This window comes from Eretmochelys imbricata, chromosome 6, assembly GCF_965152235.1.
Source record: "Eretmochelys imbricata isolate rEreImb1 chromosome 6, rEreImb1.hap1, whole genome shotgun sequence".
Lineage (NCBI taxonomy): Eukaryota > Metazoa > Chordata > Testudines > Cheloniidae > Eretmochelys > Eretmochelys imbricata.
In genome coordinates, this window is record NC_135577.1 from 129,629,135 (window position 1) to 129,656,171 (window position 27,037).

A 27,037-nucleotide genomic window follows, 5' to 3' on the forward strand; every position below is an offset into this window, starting at 1 on the left:
ATCTAATTACCCTGTAAGATATCTACCATCCTGATTTTACAGGGGGGATTTCTTTATTTCTATTTACTTCTATTTTTTATTAAAAGTCTTCTTGTAAAAAACTGAATGCTTTTTCATTGTTCTCAGATCCAAGGGTTTGGGTCTGTGGTCACCTATGCAAATTGGTGAGGCTTTTTATCCAACATTTCCCAGGAAAGGGGGGGTGTAAGTGTTGGGAGGATTGTTCATTGTTCTTAAGATCCAAGGGTCTGGGTCTGTAGTCACCTAGGCAAATTGGTGAGGCTTTTTACCAAACCTTGTCCAGGAAGTGGGGTGCAGGGTTTTGGGAAGTATTTTGGGGGGAAAGACGCGTCCAAACAGCTCTTCCCCAGTAACCAGTATTTGTTTGGTGGTGGTAGCGGCCAGTCCAAGGACAACGGGGGGAATATTTTGTACCTTGGGGAAGTTTTGACCTAAGCTGGTAAAGATAAGCTTAGGAGGTTTTTTCATGCAGGTCCCCACATCTGTACCCTAGAGTTCAGAGTGGGGGAGGAACCTTGACAACCTGGGACTGTTTAGTCTAGAAAGGAGATGAATAAGAGGGGGGATGGCAGGGTTGCATGTAAAATAGTGAATGGTCCAGAGACCAGGCAAAGCAGGGGCATATACAGATCAAAATGGAAAACACTGAAGAAACTGCATTAAGCAAACCTGTGTTGAGACTCTTCAGAAATTGTTTGAATTTTGAGTGGGGGTTTGACCACAGGTTGGGGATATTTTACCCAAATGCTGAGCTGATCTCTAGATCTCTAGATCTCTAAACCGTTTTAGAATCAGGGTTTATAACTTGAAATTTTTAGACAGGTTTTAACATGGAGTGGAGAGGTTGAGGGCACTGGGCTTGTTTAGTCTGCAGAAGAGAAGAGTGAGGGGGGATTTGACAGCAGCCTTCAACTACCTGGGGGGGGGGGTTCCAAAGAGGATGGAGCTCGGCTGTTCTCAGTGGTGGCAGGTGACAGAACAAGGAGCAATGGTCTCAAGTTCCAGCGGGGGAGGTCTTGGCTGGATATTAGGAAACACTGTTTCACTATGAGGGTGCAATGGGTTCCCTAGGGAGGTGGTGGAACCTCCATCCTTAGAGGTGTTTAGGGCCCGACTTGACAAAGCCCTGGCTGGGATGATTTAGTTGGGGTTGGTCCTGCTTTGAGCAGGGGGTTGGACTAGATGACCTCCTGAGGTCTCTTCCAACCCCAATCTCCTATGATTCTATGGCACATGTTAAATGCGGAACTATAATGAGCAATATTTTTTTTTACATTTGATTTCCCTGTATTTTCTTTGAATCGGAAAATTCCAGTGGGATTTTTTGACAGCCTTAAATAACTATCATGCCATACATAGTAACTGGCCTTTGGATGAGAGCGCAAACCTGACTAGCAGACATAACTTGTGGTAGCGTTTTCATGTGTCTTTGCTTTTAATTATTCAACTGCCTGCTGTGTTCTTTAGACCTCAAAGTGCTTAGATTTTTAAAGTGCTTTTCAGGTGAAAAGAAACCTATGGAAACATGGACGCTGTCCAAATGGCATAGTCTGGGAAAATATATCTTTTAGTCATTTAAGGAATAAAATCTATAGTGGAGGAATGAATTAGCTGCTTGCTGTCACTGGAATATGCTTCTTTTCAGATGATATTCCCGACTGGGACCTTGTTCAAGTTCTCTTCTGTGATGAGCATGTAATTACTTTAAGCCTGAAAACATGTTTTTTGAAAGTCTAATTTTTTGAATGCCGATACATAATATGACTGAGAATAATATAAAATTGTATTTATTATTTCAAAACTAAAGTAATAGTCAACCTTTCAGAGAGGTCTTTTTGCTGCTGATGCCAAATGGAGGTAATCCAGCTAAATCCTGTGCTGTTTTCTCTCCATAAACCAATATTACTGTTTGTGTTGCAGTTGTATTAGAGGCCCTAGCTGAGATTAGCACCCCGTTTTGCTAGGCTCTGTATAGATGCATAGGATATAGGAACAAGGGAAAGAATTACCATCAGATTTAAGGTCTGTCTCTGATAGGACCAGTACCAGGTGTTTCAGAGGAAGGTGTAAGAGCCCTGCAGTAAGATGATGTAGATTAATCTGTCCCTCATGTTAGGTCTCAGTCTCTAATAGTTAAAGATTAGTTGAAGCCTGGAAACTTGAGGTTTAATATCCCTTCCATATCATTTGCCATCATTAGTTCTAATAACGCTGGATATTCTTGTCAGTCATGCGGATGGCCAATCCATTTTATAACCTTGCTGAGTTCTTGGCCTCAACACCTTCCAGTGGCAATGAGTTCCACAGTCCAGTCTTACGATGTGTGTAGTAAGAGACAGTCTCTGCCCCAGAGACTTGACAATCTAAATAGATAAGGCAGACCGTTAAAGTACTACTATCCCCCTTTTACAGAAGGGGGCTGAGGCACAGAGAGAATAAAGGGTAGATTTTCAAATGTTTTTAGAAGCCCAAAGTTGCAGGTAGGTGCCCAGTGGGATTTTCAAAAGCAATGAGCTCAGTTAGAGTTTGGCACCTCAGCTTTTTGAAAACCCCACTAGGTGCCTATCTTCATCAAAACCCTTGGAAAAGTTGGCCCTAAGTGACTTGCCTAAGGTCACACAGATCTGGGAATTGACCCAGATCTCCTGAGACCCAGTCAAGTGCCTTAACCATGAGACCATTATCCTCCCTACTTCAAAGCTTTGCATGTCCAACTCATGGACAAGAGTAACAAGATGGGGCTCTAGTCCTGTGAGGGGCTGAGCACAGGGGTGAAAGTAACTTAAAGGACTTACCGATACGCTGGAGTCCTGAGGGGGGCGTGGCCTCAAACAGAAGAGGCGTGGCCTTTAAATCACCCTGGAGCTATCAGCTGCAGGGGTGGCTGAGAGCTCAGGGGCAAATTAAAGGGTCTGGGGCTCCGGCTGCCACGGAGCTCTGGGCCCTTTAAATTAGCATGAGAGCCCTGCCACCGCTACCCCGGGGCTCCGGCAGCAGGGCGTGGGCGGTGCTTTAAAGGGCCCCGGGCTCCCCGCAGTGGCAGGAGCACCGGGCCCTTTAAATCACCGGGGAAGCCGGTCTGGTCCGGCACAGAGTACCGGACCGTACCGGCTTACTTTCACCTCTGGCTGAGCTCATAGGCACTCAACACCTAGCAAGACGTTCCCCCTCCTCAGGTGCTTCTTTGACTGACAAATGGGGGGGGCACTGTGGGAGAAGCAAGAGGTCCTTTCCCTTCCTATCTCCAGTGGATCAGGGTCCCTGAATCATAGCATATCAGGGTTGGAAGGGACCTCAGGAGGTCATCTAGTCCAACCCCCTGCTCAAAGCAGAACCAATCCCCAATTTTTGCCCCAGATCCCTAAATGCCCCCCTCAAGGGATTGAACTCACAACCCTGGGTTTAAGCAGGCCAGTGCTCAAACCACTAAACCATCCCCCCTCTGAAGCCCCAGAGCATTTCACAGGTGTACAGTTGGTTAGCTTATCGGCTCTTTTTTCACATTACATTAAAAAAGAAAACAATGGAAATTAAATCGCACAAGCCAAAACTCTGAGTTCAGGCTGAAGCTGTGTTCTCAGCCCTCTCTGACATGTCCAGGGTGTCTCTGGAAACGCAGGCTTGCTCCCACTCTTGCTGTTGGTGTCTAGCAGTGAGAGCTTTTCCTCTGCCTGCCTCCAGGCTCTGGTGAGCCCTCCCTGCCCCCAGTCATTCCCTACAAGTCCATTTCTCTCTCTCTCTCTCTCTCTCTCTCTCCCTTTCCAAGCACCCAAGCAGAGCAGAGCACAGACCAGGGGCAGGAGCTCCCTGCTTTCCCCCCGACACATGAAGAGCGCTCGCTCCCGTGACGAGCCCCCGCTCCCATTCTTGGCCGGGTGTGTCTGGCTGTGAATGGATTGCTGGTGACTGGACTGACTGAGAGAGAGGAGCAGGCTGTGCTCCCTGGGTGTATGGCAAACCTCACGCTGGCAGCAGGAATAGCAGGAGATGGGCAGGTTTGCAAGGTAATTCTATATCCCCCTTTAGCACGGTTGCTAATCAGCTTATCCCCAGGCCAGAACCTGGCAGCTTTGCGGTGGGGTATATCCAACATACTGCATACTAGACCAAATGAGGCCCCCCTTACTCCACTGTAGAGCTACACGAACTCCATTCAGTCGCAGGTGCTGATTCACCGCTGCTTTACCATAGGGTGCTAGATAGCGATGGAGTCCGACAGACATGGATAGCATGGGCGTGGCCCGTTGATGTCACTGTTGCTTTACAGTCATCCTCCATTTACATCACAGAGCAGAATTTGACCCGGGGGTGCCCCAGGGTGGTCTGAAGGAAGACTAGACCTTTAGCATGACCTCCGAGTTTCTTGGCTGTCTCGACTGTAAATCAGGCCTTTGAAGCCAGCATTTGAACAAGCTTCTAGATTTGGGTGGAATGCATTCTAGCGGAGTCTGCCGTGCCGTGTGAGCAGAAGCCAATCGCCGAATTCAGATCAGGATTTCCACGTACGTGCTATTTAGAATGAGATGCCGGCATGAGAGGGTCGTTTCACAGCTTTTTTATCCCATCAGCCGCTCTCTGTGTCTCTCTGTCTGAAGCACAGCCAGGGGTCTCCTTTCATCTAAGGGTTGATGAGGCCATTATGGTAACAGCAGCCGTCGTTTGGGTTGACGTTGTCAACGCTTTCATCTTGTGTTCTAAGTGGTGAAGCATCGGCTGCGGTTCTGCTGTTCCCGGCGGACGTTTAGAGAGAGTAGGGCAGAGGCAGTTCTTTGCACAAGTCCTTCTGGAGCTAACTTTAGCCTCGGCATGGAAAGGAAAATGGCAGTGATCAAGCCGCACCAATATTGACTGACACCCGACCAGTGCACTTCCAGCTCCCCGGCTGAATTCTAGCAGGTACTGCACAGAGGTACCTGCCAGAAAAGCTGTGCCCAGCATCGTGGACCGGGAGGTGCCCACTCCGATTCTCACTTCCGCCCCCAAAACATAAGACCCGCAGTGACGGGCGTGTGAAGAGGTACAGAGTCAGGGCATGTGATTCTCATGTGTGTACATGGATGTCTCCTGACACAGCAGGACCCCAACGCTCGGCACTCTATGTACGTCCCAACTGGCTACTCACCCGCTTTGTTCCTCATCTCCTGCTCTCCCCCGGACCTGCATGCCGGTCCCACGGCCCAGCCTCACTCTTCCCCACCCACCAGGCATCTCTACATTCTCACCTCCCTCTGCTGCCAGCCACCCATCCCCTGCCCACTCAACCATGTGGCTTCCCCTTCTGTTATCTACTTCCTCCCTCCCTGTCCACGACTTTTAATAAAAATACCGTGACTAAAATGTAGCCTTAACTGTAATCATGTCACCTCTTCTCCCCTCATTCTCCTCTTTTAGCTGATCCCTTCCAAAATAACCCCCGACCTCCCCAAATTGTAGAATTAACACCACATTTCCCACCGTCACATTCTTCATGCTGCTTGTGTGTCCTACCCCTTCCTCACCCTGTGTCTGTCTGATCTGTTTAGACAATGTTGTCTCATTGTTTCTTGTACTTTCCTCTCTGGCTATATCCATTTTTGTCACTTGTCTTAGATTTGCAGCTCTTTGGGAGAGGTACCATCTTCTTGTTCTGTCTTTGTACAGCGCCTGGCACAGTGGGGTCCATAATTGGGCTCGGAGGTGCTGCTGCTTGTCCTGCCTGTCATACTGTCCTGGAACGATTAGATTTTTATAGGTAAAATGTTGATACACATCGATTTCACCGTACACAAGCAAAATGACAAACCTATTTCCATTTATGGTCATCTAAATATACAGTTAGGCAAAGTAAGAAAAATGCTGCTTAAGAACTCAGCGTTTGAGTTAGGATATTTGCTTTGTAGATTTTGACTTGTGATGTTGACAGTTTGTGCTTTAATGGGGAGAAAACTTCCTATTTTTTTGACTCTCAACATCTGTTGCCCTTAAATAATTATTGTCCGACCCTCCCAGGAGTTCCTACAACTGTGAAAATGTAAATTGATAAAAAGAGAAAAAATATTAAAACCCAGAATGTTTCACAGTGAAAATTTAAATTGAAAAAAAAGCTTAAAAATAAATCTCTCAACGTTATTTTAAAAAATAAAAACCCAATTTTGCCAAGCCCAATTATGATGTTCCTTTAATATTTATATAGTTAATTTCTCCAAATCAGAATAAAAAGCCCTCTTCTTTCGTAGATAGTAGCTTGTGATACCTAGGATCTGAGCGAGATATTTACCTTCACTCTTGTCTTGTTCTTTCCAAACATTTTGCACAGGATTCCTTCTGTTTAGTGCCACTGTTTGATGGAATTTCCCTTCATAGCCCAATAAGAAGGGTGCAGAAATCAGTGCAGCTCTTCTGTGGGTGCGAATGCGCCTGTCGGCACAGGCCTGAGCAAGCCCAGCTGTGTTGCACCAGAGCAGATCAGGGGGTGAACTGTGATGGCTCTGCTCCAGGAGCAGGGGAATCTGCTGGAGCGCGTGAGCAGGTGACTTCATCTGTGTGCCTGCTCCTTGCACTGGCCTCTCCCCACCCAGCGGCGCCAGAAAGGGGTCAGCGGCCCTGCTCTCCCCCACGTGTGGGTCGCGTAGCTGTTCGGGAGAGTAAGGGGGTGCCGTGTGCCCCTTTGCTCCCCTGTGCAGGAGCATCAAGCAATGGTCTTGCCCAGCATGAAACGTATTGTTGTTTGTTAAATCACTGTCAGCCCAGATTCAGACATGGAGGGCCTGGGGTTTCAACGGGTGTCTTGTAGAGGGAGGATGCTGTTTGCTGGCAGGATTTGGAGAATGGAGAAGGCCGTGCTTTCTGTGTTGAATAACAGGAATGCTAATAACGAATTCCCCTCAGAGCTAGCCTACACTAAAAAGCTAGGCTGAACCAGCTACGTCACTGAGGGGTGTGAAAAATTCACCCCCTGCAACAGACATAGTTAAGTCAACCTAAGCCTCAGCGTAGACAGTGCTAAGAATTCTTCTGTCAACCTAGCTGCTGTCTCTCGGGGAGGTGGATTCACTCCAGTGATGGAAGAATCCCTGTGCCGCTGTAGCATTTCTAGACATTGGCTCCATATTTAAGATCCAGTGCTCTGGGCATCTATCTCTTAAATTGATCCTTGCAAAAAAAAACATAGACGATGGCCACCTGCAAGTAGATATGCCTCGACCCCTGCCCTCCGCAACGACTCTACCCAAAGGGGCATGATGGTAGGCTTGCAGCATTCCCAGATCTAGGCTCTGGCGCCCCTAAGTGGGCAGTAAGTTCCAAAATCGAGGACCCCTGCTCTGCAATCACAGGTGTAGGTGCACCTGAGCTAGCTCCCACCTAGCTAGCTTGAATAACAATAGTGCTGAAGCCCCTTGCGCACTTACGAGACTCCCAGGTGGGCTTGTACAGTCCATGCTGCTGAAGCTTCCTGGCTATTGCTATTCAAGCTAGCTAGATCAAAGGGTGTGTCTGCAGCCACACCTCTGACAGCAATGTAGACATGCTCTCAGAGAGCACCCGGCCAGCAGCCGTGCTGGTTTATATGTAGCGGCTCTGCTGACCTCAGCTGGTGTGGTGTGTCAGATACAGAAATAGGGCTGTCAGCCTCCGAACAACATGTCTCTCTCCCATCTTTTCCAGCGTCTCCATCAATTAAGCTCCTGGTGGACGACCCCATCGTGGTGAACCCCGGCGAGGCCATCACCTTGGTCTGTGTGACGACGGGAGGCGAGCCGGCACCCACTCTTACCTGGGTGAGATCCATTGGAGCCCTGCCTGAAAAAACTGGGCTGAACGGCGGGACCTTGACGATCCCGGCCGTGGCTTCGGATGACGCCGGCACGTACAGCTGCATTGCCAATAATAACGTGGGGAACCCTGCAAAAAAGTCCACCAACATCATTGTAAGAGGTAAGTTGGGCTTGGATGCTCTCAACATGCTCCTTTGAGGGCTAACTCTCCTTCATTCCTCTTTGGCAGGGTGGCTGCCTGTAAATTTGTTTCCTACTGTGCCAAGCACGGTGTTGGCCATTTATAACAACATAAGGAATAAATCAGTACTGGATCAATGCAGTTTCAACTGGGGTTTAGGCACACCCTGACTACCTCTGTAGTCCAGCCCTGAGGGCCTGCCAAGGAGTAGCAGCTGGGGCCCCACTGCCTCGCCCCTTGAAAAGGGAGGACAAGCAGCCAGAGGCCTCCAGTCCTGTTGGATGCTATCTGTGGGCAGGCTGGCCGGACCTTCTGCATTTTTCTCCAGCCACATATGGAGTCCTCTGCTGGGGTGGCGTTGGCAGGAGCCCCTAAGAGAGCAGTTCTTGGAATTTATACCCCACTGAGGTGCATGGGGCAGTCACCCTGTTGGAGGGGAGGGATAGCTCAGTGGTTTGAGCATTGACCTGCTAAACCCAGGGTTGTGAGTTCAATCCTTGAGGGGGCCATTTAGGGATCTGAGGCAAAAATTGGGGATTGGTCCTGGTTTGAGCAGGGAGGTGGACTAGATGATCACCTGAGGTCCCTTCCAACCCTGATATTCTATGATTCTATGCTTTAGGCTTTCTGCAGTTGTCACCAGGGTCACATGTTCATTCTTTTCTTCACGCCCACAAGGGTGGGAAGCTTACTACCTTGGAGGTTTCCCTGAAAGCTGATATTCTGATGTGATCACATGTCTGCAAGTGCTGTGGCCTGTTGTATTGGAATAAATGGGCTAACGGTGTTTATATAACTTAGTTAATGGCTAATATTAAACAGTGTCACGCAAGTTTTGGGGTTTGGTCGATAGAAACTTTAGCTTGCTTAGTACTCTGGTAAACACACTGTTTGCTTTTGTAGCTAAGCAGTTGTTCTCCCTAAAATCTCTTCCATTAAGGGCCCACCACAGGAGTGAGAGGCTAAATAGCTCCTCCCCTCATTATTTAGGTTATTATTTAGGCTTAGTTTTAAAAAAAAACAGTTTTCATTTACTGATTTTTAATTTGCCACTTATTTTGGTTGCTAGGCAGAATTTTACCACAGTTTTTGAGTTATATTAGTAGCTCCTTTTGTTTGGATTAATTTAGATTGATGGGTTATAACTTTTTTCATTAATATTTGATATGACATTTTATGAATTTACACTTACTTTTTAAAGGTGACCTTACAGTTAGGGTAAATTTGAAGCCCAGTTATTACAACAGGCCTGAGTCCATGGTACCTATAATTTAATCCAGGTAAGGGGACAAGGAAGAAATTGTGCACAATAATTACTCCTAGGAGAAAACTAAATCTGCAGAGTTGTGTTGGCTTGCAGTGTGAGCCTGGGCTAACCACAGAGATATGGCTGATTAGTTTGAAGGAAGATTCCTATTGGTTGGTAGGTGGATTAATCTACCTGAACCAAATAGTTCAGTTGAAACTAATTTTCTATAATCTAAGATGCCAATGGTACGGAAACATAAACTCCCACACAGTGGGTGCTTTCAGTAATAACTTGTGATTCATCAGACTCGGGAGAATCTGCTGTATAAGGAGCAATGGTGTAATTATTTCATGAGAGCATAGGCTCTGTTTGCTCCTTCGTGCCCAGCAATATTATACTTTCCAACAGGCCGATGAAGCAGTATGCGTTGTTCGGGAGGTCCAGGAGAGAGCATGGCACCAGGCTTCTGTAGGAGTTTGTTAGGCTGTTGCAACGGCGTTATTTGTCAGATCATTCCATTGGAATCTTTTGACATTCGGCTTAAAGCTTTTATTGTCCGGAAGCAAAAATGCTGTGTTATTTCCAGAATCAGGCATCCACCCTCATTCGCTGGGATTTACAACTGTCGTAAGACTGGGCAATGAGGAACGCACATTTGGAATAAGCAAAAGGGAAGGAAAAGCTTTTCATGTAAAGAAATCTCGATATTTTCATTGACCCAAAAAGCAGCGTTAGAGGAGTCCTTGGCTCCCCACAGGAACCAATGTCAGGAGTCGGAGGATAATAATACTCTGCTCGTACATTTTTATTTACGGGAGCCCATGCCTGGAAAAATATCATTGAAAACATATCTGGGTTTTCCTTTTCTAAAGAGCAGCCTGGCCCAGTTCATTCCTAACTCAGTCAGGCGTGGGGAAGAAATCACCAGCACCCCAGCAAACGACAGATAAGGCCCAGCCACCCTCCAGGAAAAGGGGCTGAAGAAAACATCGGGTTGCACTTGTAGCTGCAAACCATACCCCTCAACGGGGGCTGTGTTCGGCACAGCAACTTGGTGGGAGTTCCCAGGGACACTGACCACTAGAGGAGCCTACCTGACGCTACAGCAGCGGAAGGGTGCAGCTGTGGCCCCCTTTCCTTGGAATGGGCCAACTTCTGCTGTTGCTTGAAGCCTTTCCACCTCTAACCTAGGTGGTTGATCGAGGCCATTTGCTGTATGGCTGCACGCGAGGTGGGGAGAGAGAAGAACTTCCCTCCCTCTTAACTTCTGCAGAACTTTCCTAGGAATGGCAGCGGGGTGATCAGAGAGCCCCGGGGTAGTGGAGGGAGGTCCGCTGGAGAGGCTGGGGAGAGGAGGTACTGTGAAAAGGCAGTGGCTCCTCTGGCGATGAGTTAAGGTTGGCTTCTCATGATATGGCCCAGTCATTCTACTCCAGATTTGTTTCTCTATTTCAGAAAAGCTGGTCAAATTCTCTTCCGGCATCACCAGGTGCACCACCTAGTGGCAGGAAGTCAGGGAAGTTGCATATGCTCATGCCTGTGGTCAATTTTGCCCATAAACTTTAATAATTTAAGTGCACTGGTCTCTATTATGATATTTTTCTTCTTTCATATTTAAAGGGACAGGACCAACTTAAAAAGTCCTTCTCTCTGGCAGAGTTTAATTTACCTTTGTTATGATTAATACCCGAGTTTAACAGAGCTGAAATAGATTTGAGAAAAAAAAATCTGATTTTAGTTTGTTTTTTGGGTGTGTTGGATAGTACTTTGAATGCTGTCTTGTTGCTTTCCCTATATATCTATGCTCCTTTTCAGTGTCTGGATTTCCACACAGCAGCCGAGGACAGAGAGGAACATTTATTTAAAATATGAAATTGTATATCCACAAATTATCCACAATTCTCATGGGGACTCCAGGACAGGGGTTGGAGCTGTACTATGTCTGGATGATTATTCTTTTTAAAACCAGGTGATTTTGCTGTATATTTACCCTGGACCCATGGCTTTACCGTCCGAGGCTAGTTCTATCAGCATTGTCTTCATCGCCAACAATTTTCTTGGCTTGATTTTCGCAGCTTTCTTCTCAGCTAATGGTATAAAAAAGCCACATTTATGGCTACTTCCTGTCCTCTAATGCAGGCCTTGAAACCCATGATTGCAAATGACGTCACCAAACCCCAGCAGACAGTTCATTTAAGAACCCAACCACCTTGAGATGTAACCCTTATAAACAGATTCCATGTAGGTCACAAGTGAAAATGATTCTGTCAGTCCATCCTCATCTCTATTGACCCATATCCCAAAACATCCAGCTTGGTGCACTGATCAAGAGAAGCCAAGAGTAGTAAGTGAGAGAGAGAGGATGGGCTAATGGTTCCTGCATTGGTTTGGGACTCGGGGGACTTGAGTTCAATTCTCTACTCTGCCACAGACTTCCTATGTTACCTTGTTTATTTTCTGTGCCTCAGTTTCCCCTCTGTGTAATGGGGATAAGAGTGTTTCCCTAGGTCACAGGGTGTTGTGGAGGTAAACGCATTAAAAATTGTTGCTTCCCTAATTCACCTGCATGTGGGTGTGTGCGTGCGATGCAATGCTGAGAACCATGAATAGAATTGCTGCACAGGAGGGTGGCAGTTGATCAAACACACAGATACACAGGTTACAAACTAGAGATGTCAGAGCCATATGTGAGAAGACAGGCGTGGAGGGCTGCACCCTGTCACAAGTGGGGGCTTACCCAGAAATTGCCTTATCCGTGCTCATGGATAACCTGCTCGAGAGGGGCTGGTGCACAGGTTTGGCTGTCCGGACAATGGAGGAGACCCTGCAGTGGCTCGCAGAACAGCAGAAGGAGAGGCAGAAGACTCTGCAGGCCTTCCCGCAGTCCCACCACCTGGAGAAACACTCCTTTATTCGAGAGCAAGCTCGCGTACAGCAGCAGCTACTCCAAGGTGCGGTGAGTCCTGCAGTGGGCATAGGCAGTAGGCCTCCGTGACATGGGCTCTGCAGATGATCCCGACTCATTCTTGGTCGCTGTTGAAAGAGTAGCTGTGGCTGAAGACTGAGAGAAGGGAACCTCGGCCCTATGGCTCGCACCCAACTTGACAGGGGAAGCCCAGGCAGCCTGTGTGGCTCTAAGTGATGAGCAAGCACTGGACTATGAGGTGGTTAAAGCAGCCTTCCTAGATGGGGGGTGGGGGCTTATCCACTGAAAAGTAGCCACAAAAGTTTTGGGCTGCTAGATGGTCTGGGGTGTTACGGTCCTGGACGTTTGCCCAGAAACAGATGGACTGGGCCACTCGCTGGTTGAGGCCAGACACTCTGATTGGGTGAGATAGAATCATAGAATATCAGGGTTGGAAGGGACCCCTGAAGGTCATCTAGTCCAACCCCCTGCTCGAAGCAGGACCAATTCCCAGTTAAATCATCCCAGCCAGGGCTTTGTCAAGCCTGACCTTAAAAACTTCCAAGGAAGGAGATTCCACCACCTCCCTAGGCAACGCATTCCAGTGTTTCACCACCCTCTTAGTGAAAAAGTTTTTCCTAATATCCAATCTAAACCTCCCCCACTGCAACTTGAGACCATTACTCCTCGTTCTGTCATCTGCTACCATTGAGAACAGTCTAGAGCCATCCTCTTTGGAACCCCCTTTCAGGTAGTTGAAAGCAGCTATCAAATCCCGCCTCATTCTTCTCTTCTGCAGGCTAAACAATCCCAGCTCCCTCAGCCTCTCCTCATAAGTCATGTGTTCTAGACCCCTAATCATTTTTCAGAGTAACAACCGTGTTAGTCTGTATTCGCAAAAAGAAAAGGAGTACTTGTGGCACCTTAGAGACTAACCAATTTATTTGAGCATGAGCTTTCGTGAGCTACAGCTCACTTCATCAGATGCATACTGTGGAAACTGCAGCAGACTTTATATATACACAGAGAATATGAAACAATACCTCCTCCCACCCCACTGTCCTGCTGGTAATAGCTTATCTAAAGTAATCGTCAGGTTAGGCCATTTCCAGCACAAATCCAGGTTTCCTAACCTGACGATTACTTTAGATAAGCTATTACCAGCAGGACAGTGGGGTGGGAGGAGGTATTGTTTCATATTCTCTGTGTATATATAAAGTCTGCTGCAGTTTCCACAGTATGCATCTGATGAAGTGAGCTGTAGCTCACGAAAGCTCATGCTCAAATAAATTGGTTAGTCTCTAAGGTGCCACAAGTACTCCATTTCTTTTTGCTAATCATTTTTGTTGCCCTTCTCTGGACTCTCTCCAATTTATCCACATCCTTCTTGTAGTGTGGGGCCCAAAACTGGACACAGTACTCCAGATGAGGCCTCACCAATGTCGAATAGAGGGGGACGATCACGTCCCTCGATCTGCTCGCTATGCCCCTACTTTTACATCCCAAAATGCCATTGGCCTTCTTGGCAACAAGGGCACACTGCTGACTCATATCCAGCTTCTCGTTCACTGTCACCCCAGGTCCTTTTCCGCAGAACTGCTGCCTAGCCATTCGGTCCCTAGTCTGTAGCGGTGCATTGGATTCTTCCGTCCTAAGTGCAGGACCCTGCACTTATCCTTATTGAACCTCATCAGATTTCTTTTGGCCCAATCCTCCAATTTGTCTAGGTCCTTCTGTATCCTATCCCTCCCCTCCAGCGTATCTACTACTCCTCCCAGTTTAGTATCGTCCGCAAATTTGCTGAGAGTGCAATCCACACCATCCTCCAGATCATTTATGAAGATATTGAACAAAACCGGCCCCAGGACCGACCCCTGGGGCACTCCACTTGACACCGGCTGCCAACTAGACATGGAGCCATTGATCACTACCCGTTGAGCCCGACAATCTAGCCAGCTTTCTACCCACCTTATAGTGCATTCGTCCAGCCCATACTTCCTTAACTTGCTGACAAGAATACTGTGGGAGACCGTGTCAAAAGCTTTGCTAAAGTCAAGAAATAATACATCCACTGCTTTCCCTTCATCCACAGAACCAGTAAACTCATGATAAAAGGCGATTAGATTAGTCAGGCATGACCTTCCCTTGGTGAATCAATGCTGGCTGTTCCTGATCACTTTCCTCTCATGCAAGTACTTCAAGATTGATTCTTTGAGGACCTGCTCCATGATTTTTCCAGGGACTGAGGTGAGGCTGACTGGCCTGTAGTTCCCAGGATCCTCCTTCTTCCCTTTTATAAAGATTGGCACTACATTAGCCTTTTTCCAGTCATCCGGGACTTCCCCGGTTCGCCATGAGTTTTCAAAGATAATGGCCAATGGCTCTGCAATCACAGCCGCCAATTCCTTCAGCACTCTCGGATGCAACTCGTCCGGCCCCATGGACTTGTGCACGTCCAGCTTTTCTAAATAGTCCCTAACCACCTCTATCTCCACAGAGGGCTGGCCATCACTTCCCCATTTTGTGATGCCCAGCGCAGCAGTCTGGGAGCTGACCTTGTTAGTGAAAACAGAGGCAAAAAAAGCATTGAGTACATTAGCTTTTTCCACATCCTCTGTCACTAGGTTGCCTCCCTCATTCATTAAGGGGCCCACACTTTCCTTGGCTTTCTTCTTGTTGCCAACATACCTGAAGAAACCCTTCTTGTTACTCTTGACATCTCTCGCTAGCTGCAGCTCCAGGTGCGATTTGGCCCTCCTGATTTCATTCCTACATGCCCGAGCAATATTTTTATACTCTTCCCAGGTCATATGTCCAACCTTCCACTTCTTGTAAGCTTCTTTTTTATGTTTAAGATCCGCTAGGATTTCACCGTTAAGCCAAGCTGGTCGCCTGCCATATTTACTATTCTTTCGACTCATTGGGATGGTTTGTCCCTGTAACCTCAACAGGGGTTCCTTGAAATACAGCCAGCTCTCCTGGACTCCTTTCCCCTTCAAGTTAGTCCCCCAGGGGATCCTGGCCATCCGTTCCCTGAGGGAGTCGAAGTCTGCTTTCCTGAAGTTCAGGGTCCGTATCCTGCTGCTTACCTTTCTTCCCTGCGTCAGGATCCTGAACTCAACCAACTCATGGTCACTGCCTCCCAGATTCCCATCCACTTTTGCTTCCCCCACTAATTCTACCCGGTTTGTGAGCAGCAGGTCAAGAAAAGCGCCCCCCCCTAGTTGGCTCCTCTAGCACTTGCACCAGGAAATTGTCCCCTACGCTTTCCAAAAACTTCCTGGATTGTCTGTGCGCCGCTGTATTGCTCTCCCAGCAGATATCAGGAAAATTAAAGTCACCCATGAGAATCAGGGCATGCGATCTAGTAGCTTCCGTGAGCTGCCGGAAGAAAGCCTCATCTACCTCATCCCCCTGGTCCGGTGGTCTATAGCAGACTCCCACCACTACATCACTCTTGTTGCACACACTTCTAAACTTAATCCAGAGACACTCAGGTTTTTCTACAGTTTCGTACCGGAGCTCTGAGCAGTCATACTGCTCCCTTACATACAGTGCTACTCCCCCACCTTTTCTGCCCTGCCTGTCCTTCCTGAACAGTTTATAACCATCCATGACAGTACTCCAGTCATGTGAGTTATCCCACCAAGTCTCTGTGATTCCAATCACATCATAGTTCCTTGACATCACCAGGACCTCCAGTTCTCCCTGCTTGTTTCCAAGGCTTTGTGCATTCGTATATAAGCACTTGAGATAACCTGTTGATCGCCCCTCATTCCCAGTATGAGGCAGGAGCCCTCCCCTCACAGACATTTCTGCCTGTGCTTCCTCCCGGTATCCCGCTTTCCCACTTACCTCAGGGCTTTGGTCTCCTTCCCCCGGTGAACCTAGTTTAAAGCCCTCCTCACTAGGTTAGCCAGCCTGCTGGCAAAGATGCTCTTCCCTCTCTTCGTAAGATGGAGCCCATCTCTGCCCAGCACTCCTCCTTCATGGAACACCATCCCATGGTCAAAGAATCCAAAGCCTTCTCTCCGACACCACCTGCGTAGCCATTCGTTGACTTCCACGATTCGACGGTCCCTACCCAGGCCTTTTCCTTCCATGGGGAGGATGGACGAGAACACCACTTGCGCCTCCAACTCCTTTATCCTTCTTCCCAGAGCCACGTAGTCCGCAGTGATCCGCTCAAGGTCATTCTTGGCAGTATCATTGGTGCCCACGTGGAGAAGCAGGAAGGGGTAGCGATCCGAGGGCTTGATGAGTCTTGGCAGTCTCTCCGTCACATCGCGAATCTTAGCCCCCGGCAAGCAGCAGACTTCTCGGTTTTCCCGGTCAGGGCGGCAGATAAATGACTCAGTCCCCCGGAGGAGAGAGTCCCCGACCACCACCACCCTCCTTCTCCTCTTGGGAGTGGTGGTCGTGGAACCCCCAACCTCAGGACATCGCATCTCATGCCTTCCAACCAGCGGAGTCTCCTTCTGCTTTCTCGCCCCAGACATATCATCTGGTCCATTCTCTGCAACGGTACCTGCGGAGAGAACATGAAAGTGGTTAGTTACCTGTGTCTGTGTTACTGGAACCCGGACATTCCGCTTACCTCTTCTGGAGGTCACATGTTGCCAAGCTTCTTCACTGGCCTCTTGGCTCCTCTGTGCAACCTGCTCTATATCTATATAGATCATGGATGCAGTAATTTTTGAACAGTTCCTTCAGGAGAACACGCAGGTATGGGTCAGGAAACATTAGCTGGTCATCCTAGATCCTGCGGTCAGACTCACAAAAGAATTCGTAGAGGCGGACATCCCCAGGAAAGAGGGTTGACAGTACCAGGGACCAGTGCAGGTGAGAAGGGTCGGAGAATCCCTGGCCAGAAAGGTTGCAGAGAAGAGGGAAGAGCCTAGAGGGAATCTTGCTGGGACTCGGGGTATTGTCTGTTATGGGTATGGGCACCAAGGACACATAAAAAGAGACTGCCCTTAGATGGGATGTGGGTTAGCAGAGTTCTGCGGTTTGGCGGGTCCTCTTGGGCATGGAAGGAAAAGGAAATGACCTCCTGTTTCTTCACTAGACCCACTAAATTGATGCTGCTGTGCTGATTTAGCTCCGTAGTGAACACAAGCCCTTAGTGTGTGTGTTCCTAACTCCTTTTGAATCAATGGACATTATACTGGGGATGAGATAGATCCTCACATACAGAACCTGCTGCAGGAGTATCATGAACATTTTACAATAAAGTACCATTCCTTAAAGATAGTATTTTCCTAGTCAAGCCTTAAGCTGACAAAGTCAGCACCCTTTGTTTCCCTACTGCCAGGTTTTCATGTTCGTGCCATTCCCTTGCAGCAGTCAGATAATGTTAACAAAAATTTTGCAGAGATGGTAAAGAGAAATTGTTTTGAGTGCTGTAGTGTTGCTCCTTAAGAGGCACAGATACCATGCAATGTCTTTCATTCCCTCCTTTTTGCTCTGAACAAGAGCTCACTAGAGACAAATACATGACTTGTTGAATTGTGTTTTTACTGTTGGAGCAGCTGCCTCTATAACAAATCCATGTGCTGTTTACCTGGCAAGATCACCACTTATTGAGAGAGCTGGCGAAATACAGGCATTTCTCCGAATACCGTTAATAACTCATTCCAAACTGCCTGATATCCCAGAATATGTCATTCCTTCCAGAGAATATTCTAACGGAGTCTGGGTCAAAAAATAATTCTGGTTTCATCAGAAGTGGCCAAAACCCAACTCTAATTATGTAAGTTTTCTTTCCAAGTATCTTTTATAGATTAATTAATGAGCTTTTGAAATGGTCCTCAGGCTACGTTTGCAGAGTTTCATTAGGATGCCGGTGGGTGTTCTCAGTGGTAACATTTTCCACTTCCTGCTCTCCTAATCCCTGTGATTGAAGACCATTGATTATTAAAATTAACCACCCATAAAGCATTTCTAGATTAAACCCTGAAAAGTGCATGGATTTTAAGGAGCTTTGGACTCCTTCTGGTCACAGTCAGGAAATTCCTGTAAGGACAGAACTTTGCCACTTTTTTCACAGATGTAGACCTGTGGACTATCCTTGGATCACACGGTGATTCCCTGTTCTGTTCTGTCCCTCTGGGGCACCTGACATTGGCCACTGTCAGAAGACAGGATACTGGGCTAGAGGGACCTTCGGTCTGACCCAGTGTGGCCGTTCTTTTGTTATCCTTAGTGCAGTATACACATGCAAGTGTACATGGGATGAGCGTAGGCCTAGCAAGGGCAGGAGATGTCCACTGAGCCCTGAGAGCCTGCTCCCTTACCCCCAGAGGTGCCCCTTCCTCCCCTCCTTTGTCATAATCCTGTCCACTGTCCTAGTCCCCGTGAAGGGCACCAGAGCAGTGCCACCCATTCTGCAGCCTTCTCTTCTCAGTTGCTTGCCACCTCACTGCGCAGAGCTTTGCAGTCTAATTCCATCCTGCCCTGACCTCATTTGCCCGCTTAATATGTCCGGCTGCCTTTCTCCAGGATGACACAATGCTCAGGAACTGGCAACAAGTGCTAGTGGGATCCAGCAAGATAGCTGGCCAGGAGAGGACGAGGGGACCTTCCTCTTTCTACCTGGGACACGGCTGATCAGGACTGCTTCACCGTAAAACCCCAACCTGGTCCCACCTCCCAGAATTATTCAATTCCTCAAGCACAACACTTCCTGCCTGCCCCATGCCTCTAGGGAACTGAATAGTCTTTAAGGTGTAAATCACCTTCAATTTAGTGCTCTGACTTATCAAGAGTCCTGTAGTTGCTGAGCTGCTACTATTAGCTTGTGTCCTGTGGGGCTCTGCGCACTTTGACTTGGGTCTGCCGTGCCCCTGCTGAACAGTACTGTTTGTTTTTCCCTTCAGGCTAGAAGTGAAGTTTTCTGCAGGGCCTCGCTACCTGATCTGAGACTTAACCCGGTTACACCACACCTGTGTCACTGTCGACGCAGTCACTTGCATGCATATGTGCACGCACACGTGTGAGATGCATGCGAGAGATAACCAACCCGTATCACATGTTGGTATATTGCTTCCATTCCTTCATCCTCCTTTGTCTGTACTGGCTTTTATGTCGGCTTTAGATTGGGGCACGAATCTTGCTTTCTGATTTGTCTCCGAAGTGCTGTAAAAATAAAATAAAAAAAAAAAACAAAGGCAGTTGTGTGTGAGTGGGGAGGGAGGGGGAATTCAATACCCAGCTCTACCACAGTTTTCTGTGTGTGAACCTGGGCAAGTCACAGAGTCTCTCTGTGCCTCAGTTTCCCCTCTCTAAAATGGGGAAATAACACTGCCCTACCTCACAGGGTATTGTGAGGATAAACACAATAAAGGTAGCTAGATATTCTGATATTACAGTGATAGAGGCCATATAAGTACCATAGATAGGTAAGGATTCAAGGCTTGATTTTCAAAATGATTAGGAATTTTCCTTACTTCCATTTTGGGAAGTCCCAGCTTGAGACACCTCAAAGGGGCCTGATTCTGAGAGCTCAGGTGCTCAGCGCTGTCTGAAAATCAGGCCTCTTTAAGGTGTCTCAAGTTGGGCACCCAAATTCCCTGGTGACTTTTGAAAATCTTTCCCTGTGGGTACAAGTTTTCCAAAGGGATCCCCAGAGACAGAGAGCAATGTCTCTTCCCTGGTTCTTCATCACTCATCTGTGAAGAATGAAAGGTTTTTGGTGACACAAACCTTGAAGGAATAAAGTTGGTTACTCCATTCACCATTAGGGCAAAAATGCAAGGTAGCATCCCTGAAGGACACCTGGGCATGGAATTATGCAAAAGGAAGAGCCAGAGGAATCCTTTACCAGGCTGGCATGAACACACAGATTGGCGATATGGTCTAGAAGTGTGTCACATGGGTGCTCACACCAGCCCAGAGAATCATTACATGCTCAGCAGGTATTAGAATGATCAGGGGAAAATGTGTCAAATAGCATCTTTTACTTTAAAGGCAAAGACAGTTTTGTGTCTGATCTGTTTATGTGACTTTTGAGTCTTATCTGTACGAATCTGTTTCACAAAACCTGAACTCTGTTTTTTCCAAGAAGTGGAATTCCCAATTGACTCTGTTCAAAAACTTACCCACACTTTATTTAGCACAAAAGCGTTTGCCAGGCATTAAGATTTTAAGCTGCATACATCACATCCAAAGTGCCCAAGATTAAACGGGCTAGCAGAAAGAACTGTTCAGACTGTCAAAAATACACTCAAGAAAACTAAGATGGATAGCTAGCATTAATGGAATCACTTGCCCTGTTACTAAGGAGTGGATGGCTTAAAATGAGGTTTGCTGCTGTAATTGACTTAAAGCAAATAACACCCAATGGTTATCCACTCCCAGTATCTGGCAGCCAGAGGTTTAGGGACACCCAGAGCCTGGGGTTGCATCCCAGACCATCTTGGTTAATAGCCATTGATGAACCTATCCCCCAGGAACTGAACTAGTTCTTTTTTGAACCCAGTTACAATTTTGGCCTTCACAACATCCCCTCCTGCCTTTTGATTTCGCAGGGTGATCCCTCGTTCTTCTGTTGTGTGAAGGAGTAAATAACACAACTTTATTCACTTTCTCCACACCTGTCATGATTTTATAGATTTCTGTCATATCCCCCCTTAGTCGTCTCTTTTCCAAGCTGAAAAATCCGATTTTATTAATCTCTCCTCATGTGGCAGCCGTTCCATACCCCTAAGCATTTTTGTAGCCCTTCTTTGTAACTTTTCCAATTCTAATGTATCTTTTTCGAGATGGGAAGACCAGAACTTCATGAAGTATTCAAAGTGGGGGCGTGCCATACATCTATCTAATGGCATTATGATATTTGCTATCTTATTATCTAACCCTTTCCTAATGGCTCCTAACATTCAATTGTTTTTTTGGCTGCTGCTGGACACTGAGCAGATGTTTTCAGAGAACTCTAGGATCTCGTTCATGAATGGTAACAGCTGATTTAGACCGTGTTATTTTGTACGTATAGTGGGGATAATATTTCCAATGCGCATTCCTTTGCATATTTCACCATTGAATTTCATCTGCCATTTTGTTGCCCAGTCACCCAGTTCTGTGAGATCCCTTTGTAACTCTTCACAGTCTGCCTGGGACTTAACTATCCTGAGCAGTTTTGTATTCTCTGCAAACGTTGCCACTTCACTTTTTACCCCTTTTTCCAGATGGTTTATGAATATGCTGAACAGCACTGATCCCAGTGCAGATTCGTAGGGGTCCCTGCTATTTACCTCTCTGTGCTGTGAAAACTGACCATTTATTCCTCCTTTTTGTTTCCTGTCTTTTTGCCAGTTACAGTCCCATGAGAACCTCCCCTCTTATCCCACAACTGCTTAATTTGCATAAGAGCCTTTGGTGAGGGACCTTGTCAAAGGGTTTCTGAAAGTCCAAGTGCACCATACCCATGGGATCACCCTTGTGCACAGGTTTCTTGACCCCCTCAAGAAATTCTAATAGATTGGTGAGGCATCATTTCCTTTTACAAAAGCTCTCTGTTAACTCTTCTTCAACAACTGGTGTTAATCTATGTGTCTAATAATTCTTTTCTTTACTGTAGTGTTGACCAATTTGCCTGGTACTGAAGTTAGACTTACCAGCCTGGATCACCTCTGAACCCTTAAAAAACCAACAACTTTACATTAGCTATCCACCCGTTATCTGAGACGGAGGATGATTTAAGCCATAAGTTACATACCACTGTTATTAGTTCTGCAGTTTCACAACTGAGTTCCTTCAGAACTTTTGAGTGAATACCATCTGGTCCTGGTGACTTATTACTGTTTAGTTTATCAATTTGTTCAAAAACCTCCTCTACTGACACCTCAGTCTGGGACACTTCCTCAGATTTATCACCTAAAAAGAATGGCTCAGGTGTGGGAATCTCTCTCAAATCCTCTGCAATGAAGACTGATGCAAATAATTCATTTAGCTTCTCCTCAATGGCCTTGTCTTCTTTGAGTGCTCCTTAAGCACCACAATCATCCAGTGGCCTCAGTGATTGTTTGGCAGGCTTCCTGCTTCTGATGTACTTTAAATAAAAATTCTGTTAGTTTTTGTGTCTTTTGCTAGTTGCTCTTCAAATTTTGGCTTGCCTAATTATATTTTTACACTTTATTTAAGAGTTTATACTCCTTTTCATTTTTCTCAGTGGGATTTGACTTCCAATTTTTAAAAGATATTGTTTTGTCTCTTATCACCTCTTTTACTTTGTTGTTTACCTGTGGTAACATTTTTTCATCCTCTTGAATTTGAGCCTCTATCATGGTGTTTTTTTTAAAGAAAAGTTTCCATGCAGCTTGCAGGCATTTCACTCTTGTGGCTATACCTTTTTATTTTCATTTAAAACGCCTCCTCATTTTTGTGTAGTTCCCCTTCTTGAAGTGAAATGCTACAGTGGTGGCCTTCTTTGGTATCCCCCCACCCCCACCCCAAGGATGTTATATTGGATTACAATGTGATCACTATTACTAAGCAGTTCAGCTATTTTCACCTCTTGGACCAGATCCTGTGCTCCACTTAGGACTAAATCAAGAATTGCCTCTCGTGGGTTCCAGGATTAGCTGCTACAAGAAACAGTCATTAATGATGTCTAGAAATTTCATCTCAGCAGCCCATCCTGAGGTGACATGTACCCAGACAATGTGAGGATAGCTGAAAATCCCCCGTTATTATTGAGTTTTCTATTTCTCTAGCCTCTCTAATCTCCCTGAATAGTTCCCAGTCACTATCACCATCCTAGTCAGGTGGTTAGCAGTATATTCCCACTGCTGTATTCTTATTATTCAAGCATGGAATTTCTATGCATGGAGATTCTACGGTACACGTCGTTAGATTTTTACTCTACTTTCTCTCACATATAGTGCAACCCCCTGCCCACCAGCATGACCTGCTCTCATTCCTATACAATTTGTATTACTATGTCCCCTTGATTATTATCATTTCACCAAGTTTCTGAGATGGCTATTCTATCAATATTCTCATTTAATACCAGGCACTCACGTACACCCATCAGAAGTATTTTGACTTTTTGCCTTTGTATACAAGCCCCTGTTCAAGGCAAAGATAGGGTCTGGGTTTAAAAAGCCATAGCAATATTAATTATCTAGCACCATCATCCCAGGGCAGCTAGTTGTCTTCTTTCACAGAGGTTGTTACGTGCTGCCAGCCTGAAAAGTCATAACTAACGTATGTAGTCATTGGCAGGCATCACTTGTAATGCTGACGGTGGGTTGTCAGAGCCATTAACTATGCACTTGAACAGTCTTCGTTTGCAATGCTGTGATTTTTCTGTGGAGCTGGCAGAGGGATCCTTTCGCTTTTTCTTCTTTCTGCGGTCTATGAAGGTCTGAGCTTCAGCCTGATTTCATGGCTGTGGAAAGCTCAAGGACAGGGCAAAGATCCACGCACATAATAGGCATAACTATCCAGAACAGACACAAAGACCACCACCCTCCCTGTAAGGGACAAATGGGCATAACCTCACAGCTTGATTCTGCAGAAAGATGACTGCAGTAGGGTTTGAGGGTGCTCAGCACCTGTCAGGAATGAGACCCTACTGGCTTATTTTGCATGTGTGGGGGAGTGAGGTGGGGACCACTCGCACAGTTCTTCAGCCTCCAGCATCTATGGTCTCCTTCGGGTTAGCTGGAAAACCTTCCGGAATTCTAGTTTGGGGGGGCGGGGGGAGGGGAAGGTTTCAAAATGTGTGTATGTTTGGATATGGAATAAAAATGAGACTTTTAAACATTTGCTGTTGGGAAAAAAAACACATGAGGGACCCTGCAGGAATAGAGCAGTGGTCAAGGCACTCACCTCGGTTCAGCTCCCTGCTGTGCCCGATTCAGAGCTTGGATCTCCCTCATCCCAAGTGAGTGTGTAACCACTGGGCTATTCTGGGGTGGGTCAGTTGCTCTCTGTTTCTCAGAAATTCCATTCTGGACCCGGGAAACCTTTCTGCACAAAGGTCTCATTTGGACAGATAGGCATTTTCATATGGAAAATCCCTGACCAGCTCTCATTCTCCTGACTATTGACAGACACATCTCTGCAACCGTGGTCCAGCCCACACGAGGTTAGTGGTACAAAACCTCCTCTGACCTGAATTTGCAAAATGAAACCCCCACATGTTGCTACAGTCGTGATAAGTTATCTGAGGTCTCTCATAAAAGTTTACAGCTCTAAGAATGAAAGTGTGAAAAGTGGAGCCTCAGAGTTTAATAAGTCTATTTATTTTTACTATCTGAAATTGCAGCACCAAATGTGTTCTCTCACTCTGTCAGGATGTGGTGTATCATAGATAAGTCCATAAAGCAATTCCACATTAAAATCTAGATAGTTTATTGATTCTGCAGTTCTTTTCATTGGAACACCCTGGAACCTTTCTGTACAGACATTTTATTTCTAAATAATAGGCAGCGGCTGTTCTGTATTTGATTGTGCTGCCAGGAATCAGGATTTCTATAAGAATACTTTACAGACGAGGTTCAGGAGGCAAAATTCAACTTGTGCCTTTTTCCGGAGATGTTGCTCTTTCAGGCCTTGTCTTCACAAGGAAAATAAGGTCTTGTTTTTGTTTTTAAGTATGTTGGCTAAAAAGTGTTAAATAACATGCTAAACCCTAGTATAGACATAGCAATAGTTGTTTTAACACTTCTTAGCAGATAGAAAAGGAGTACTTGTGGCACCTTAGAGACTAACCAATTTATTTGAGCATAAGCTTTCGTGAGCTACAGCTCACTTCATCAGATGCATCCGATGAAGTGAGCTGTAGCTCACAAAAGCTTATGCTCAAATAAATTGGTTAGCCTCTAAGGTGCCACAAGTCCTCCTTTTCTTTTTGCAAATACAAACTAACACGGCTGCTACTCTGAAACCTGTTCTTAGCAGATGTTTACCACCTGCTAACACACATTAAAACTACAAATGCCTTAACCACAGTAGGAATAGAAATGGTCAAAAAATGGAATTCCCATCCTGCGGGATATTCTGCGATTTCAAGATTTCATTTTGAAATGGGATGAAAAGTTGAGAAGTCTGAATTTTTCATGAAAAGACATATCCCCAAATATTTTATTTTGACATCTTCAAAATGGGTTTGCTTTGATAAGCTTGAACAAGTGTTTTGAATTTGATTTTGAATGTAATGTAAGACAGCAATCTAATATTTGTCACAATAATGTCAAAATGAAATGGTTTGACCTGATCTAAGTGAAAGGTTTTAATGAGCCTGAAATGTTTCAGTTTCGTCAAATGAGCATTTTCCAAAGGTAAGCATTCCCCTGGAAAACAGTCACCCTGTGCTAAACAGGATGTTACCATGTGTTAGCTAATACGTGGTTTTAATGAAACCCAACACCATCTTGTTTCCTAGTATAGACAAACCCTGAGATACAGTTATGACTGCAAACAGTTCATAGACTTTTCAGGCTATTTTCACCCGCCGATTCCGTCAGGCCACTTCTGCCTCAGCGTATGGCCAGAATGCCTGCTGATGTTAAGACCTTGCTCATCCTCTCTAGTCTGCCAGCGACAATTTACCAGCAATGGCTGTGATGAGGAGACACTTTCATCAAAAGACGGAAAGCACAAAAATTATTGAGAAATTAAAAGCAAAACCTTAAAGCGCCCGAGAGAGAGTCCAACCCTGAGGGGTGGGTAGCGCAAACTGGAAGATGTAGGGCTGGATTGGCACCTTCCCATCCAGTTCCTGTAACAGGCCTTGTGTAACAGTGACACCCCAGGAGCAGGGAGAGGGCTGAAGAGTGACTCCGAGTTACAGTTTGGTCCTTGCTTCCCTCTTCCTGCATGGGTGGGGAGGGGTAAGCTGTGCCATCCCTTTTTCTTACTTTCCACACCTGGCTTAGCTGCACTGTCCGGCAGGTCAAGGTGGGATGGAGCTAAGATTCCTCTTGCTCAGCTGCACCCTGCCCCTTTCACAGTGCGTGGCAATGCAGATTGCCCACACTGAGGGGCAGAGGGGTCACTGATGTATCCCCTTGCTCAACAACCAGGCACCTGACTGAGCTCAGAGCGATTTGCATTTCAACAGGGCATAGAAATTACAGCAGTGCTGAAAGGTCTATCTGGCATTCCCACTTCCAAGATGAACAGGTTAAAGGGGGAGGTGGGACTGGGAAGCGAGTGTGATTGAGTGTGCTATTTTTATACTGAAGGTGGTGGCAGGCGCACTGTATAACTATGCAGTATAATCCCCTGCAGGAATGGTCAGGCAATTTGCAAGTGGCTCAGTCCTCAAAAACTGAGCCATTGAGAGAGTACAGTACAAATGTAAAATACCTCTCTAACCCTGTAGTGAAAGTGTACCTTGCTGTGATGAGATACACGTGTTATTAGCAGATTGATAATTACTAGGGAATTGCATTGGCAAAATATATCTGAATTCCCATATATCTGCCCTCCCATACCAAAGTGCATACTGTCCCACTTTCTGGAGCCTTAGCTGTATGCTTGGGATCAGAAACTCACCAGCTGATTATATATGATTCTCAGCACTGGGCCTGTGATCTCTGACGGCTGGCGTGAGGTCTTGGAGCCTGACTGTGCAACGTGCATTCACTCACGTATTCCCATTGAATTCACTGGGCTATTCATGTAAGAAAGGGCCGCAGAGCTGCCGCTGCTGTGCTGTATATGGTTAAAGCATAGCTTGGCCTCCCATCTGGATTGCCATTATATGTGAGCTGTCCTGTGTTGTTCCTGATGGTCGACATGATGTTTCTTGGGAGGAGTTGTGTCAGTTTGTCGTTTTGCAATGACTGTTTCCAAAATAGATTTGGTCATAGTTCTTAAATAAGGTGGTTAATAGGGCCTGGACACCCTTACTTCTGTTGACTAGCACCTTCCTCCAGAAATAGTCCCACTGAAGTGAATGAGACTACCCATAGAGT

At 46.3% G+C, this 27,037-nt stretch overlaps 1 protein-coding gene across 2 annotated transcripts in view; it reads left to right on the forward strand.

Annotated features, from left to right (window-relative positions):
- MDGA2 (MAM domain containing glycosylphosphatidylinositol anchor 2) overlaps positions 1-27,037 on the forward strand; it is a 662,813-nt gene that overhangs the window by 372,844 nt on the left and 262,932 nt on the right. For both annotated transcript variants that reach the window (XM_077820812.1, XM_077820813.1), the window contains exon 6: positions 7,666-7,935. In XM_077820812.1, the coding sequence (XP_077676938.1) occupies positions 7,666-7,935 (270 nt within the window). The remainder of the gene's footprint in view (positions 1-7,665; positions 7,936-27,037) is intronic.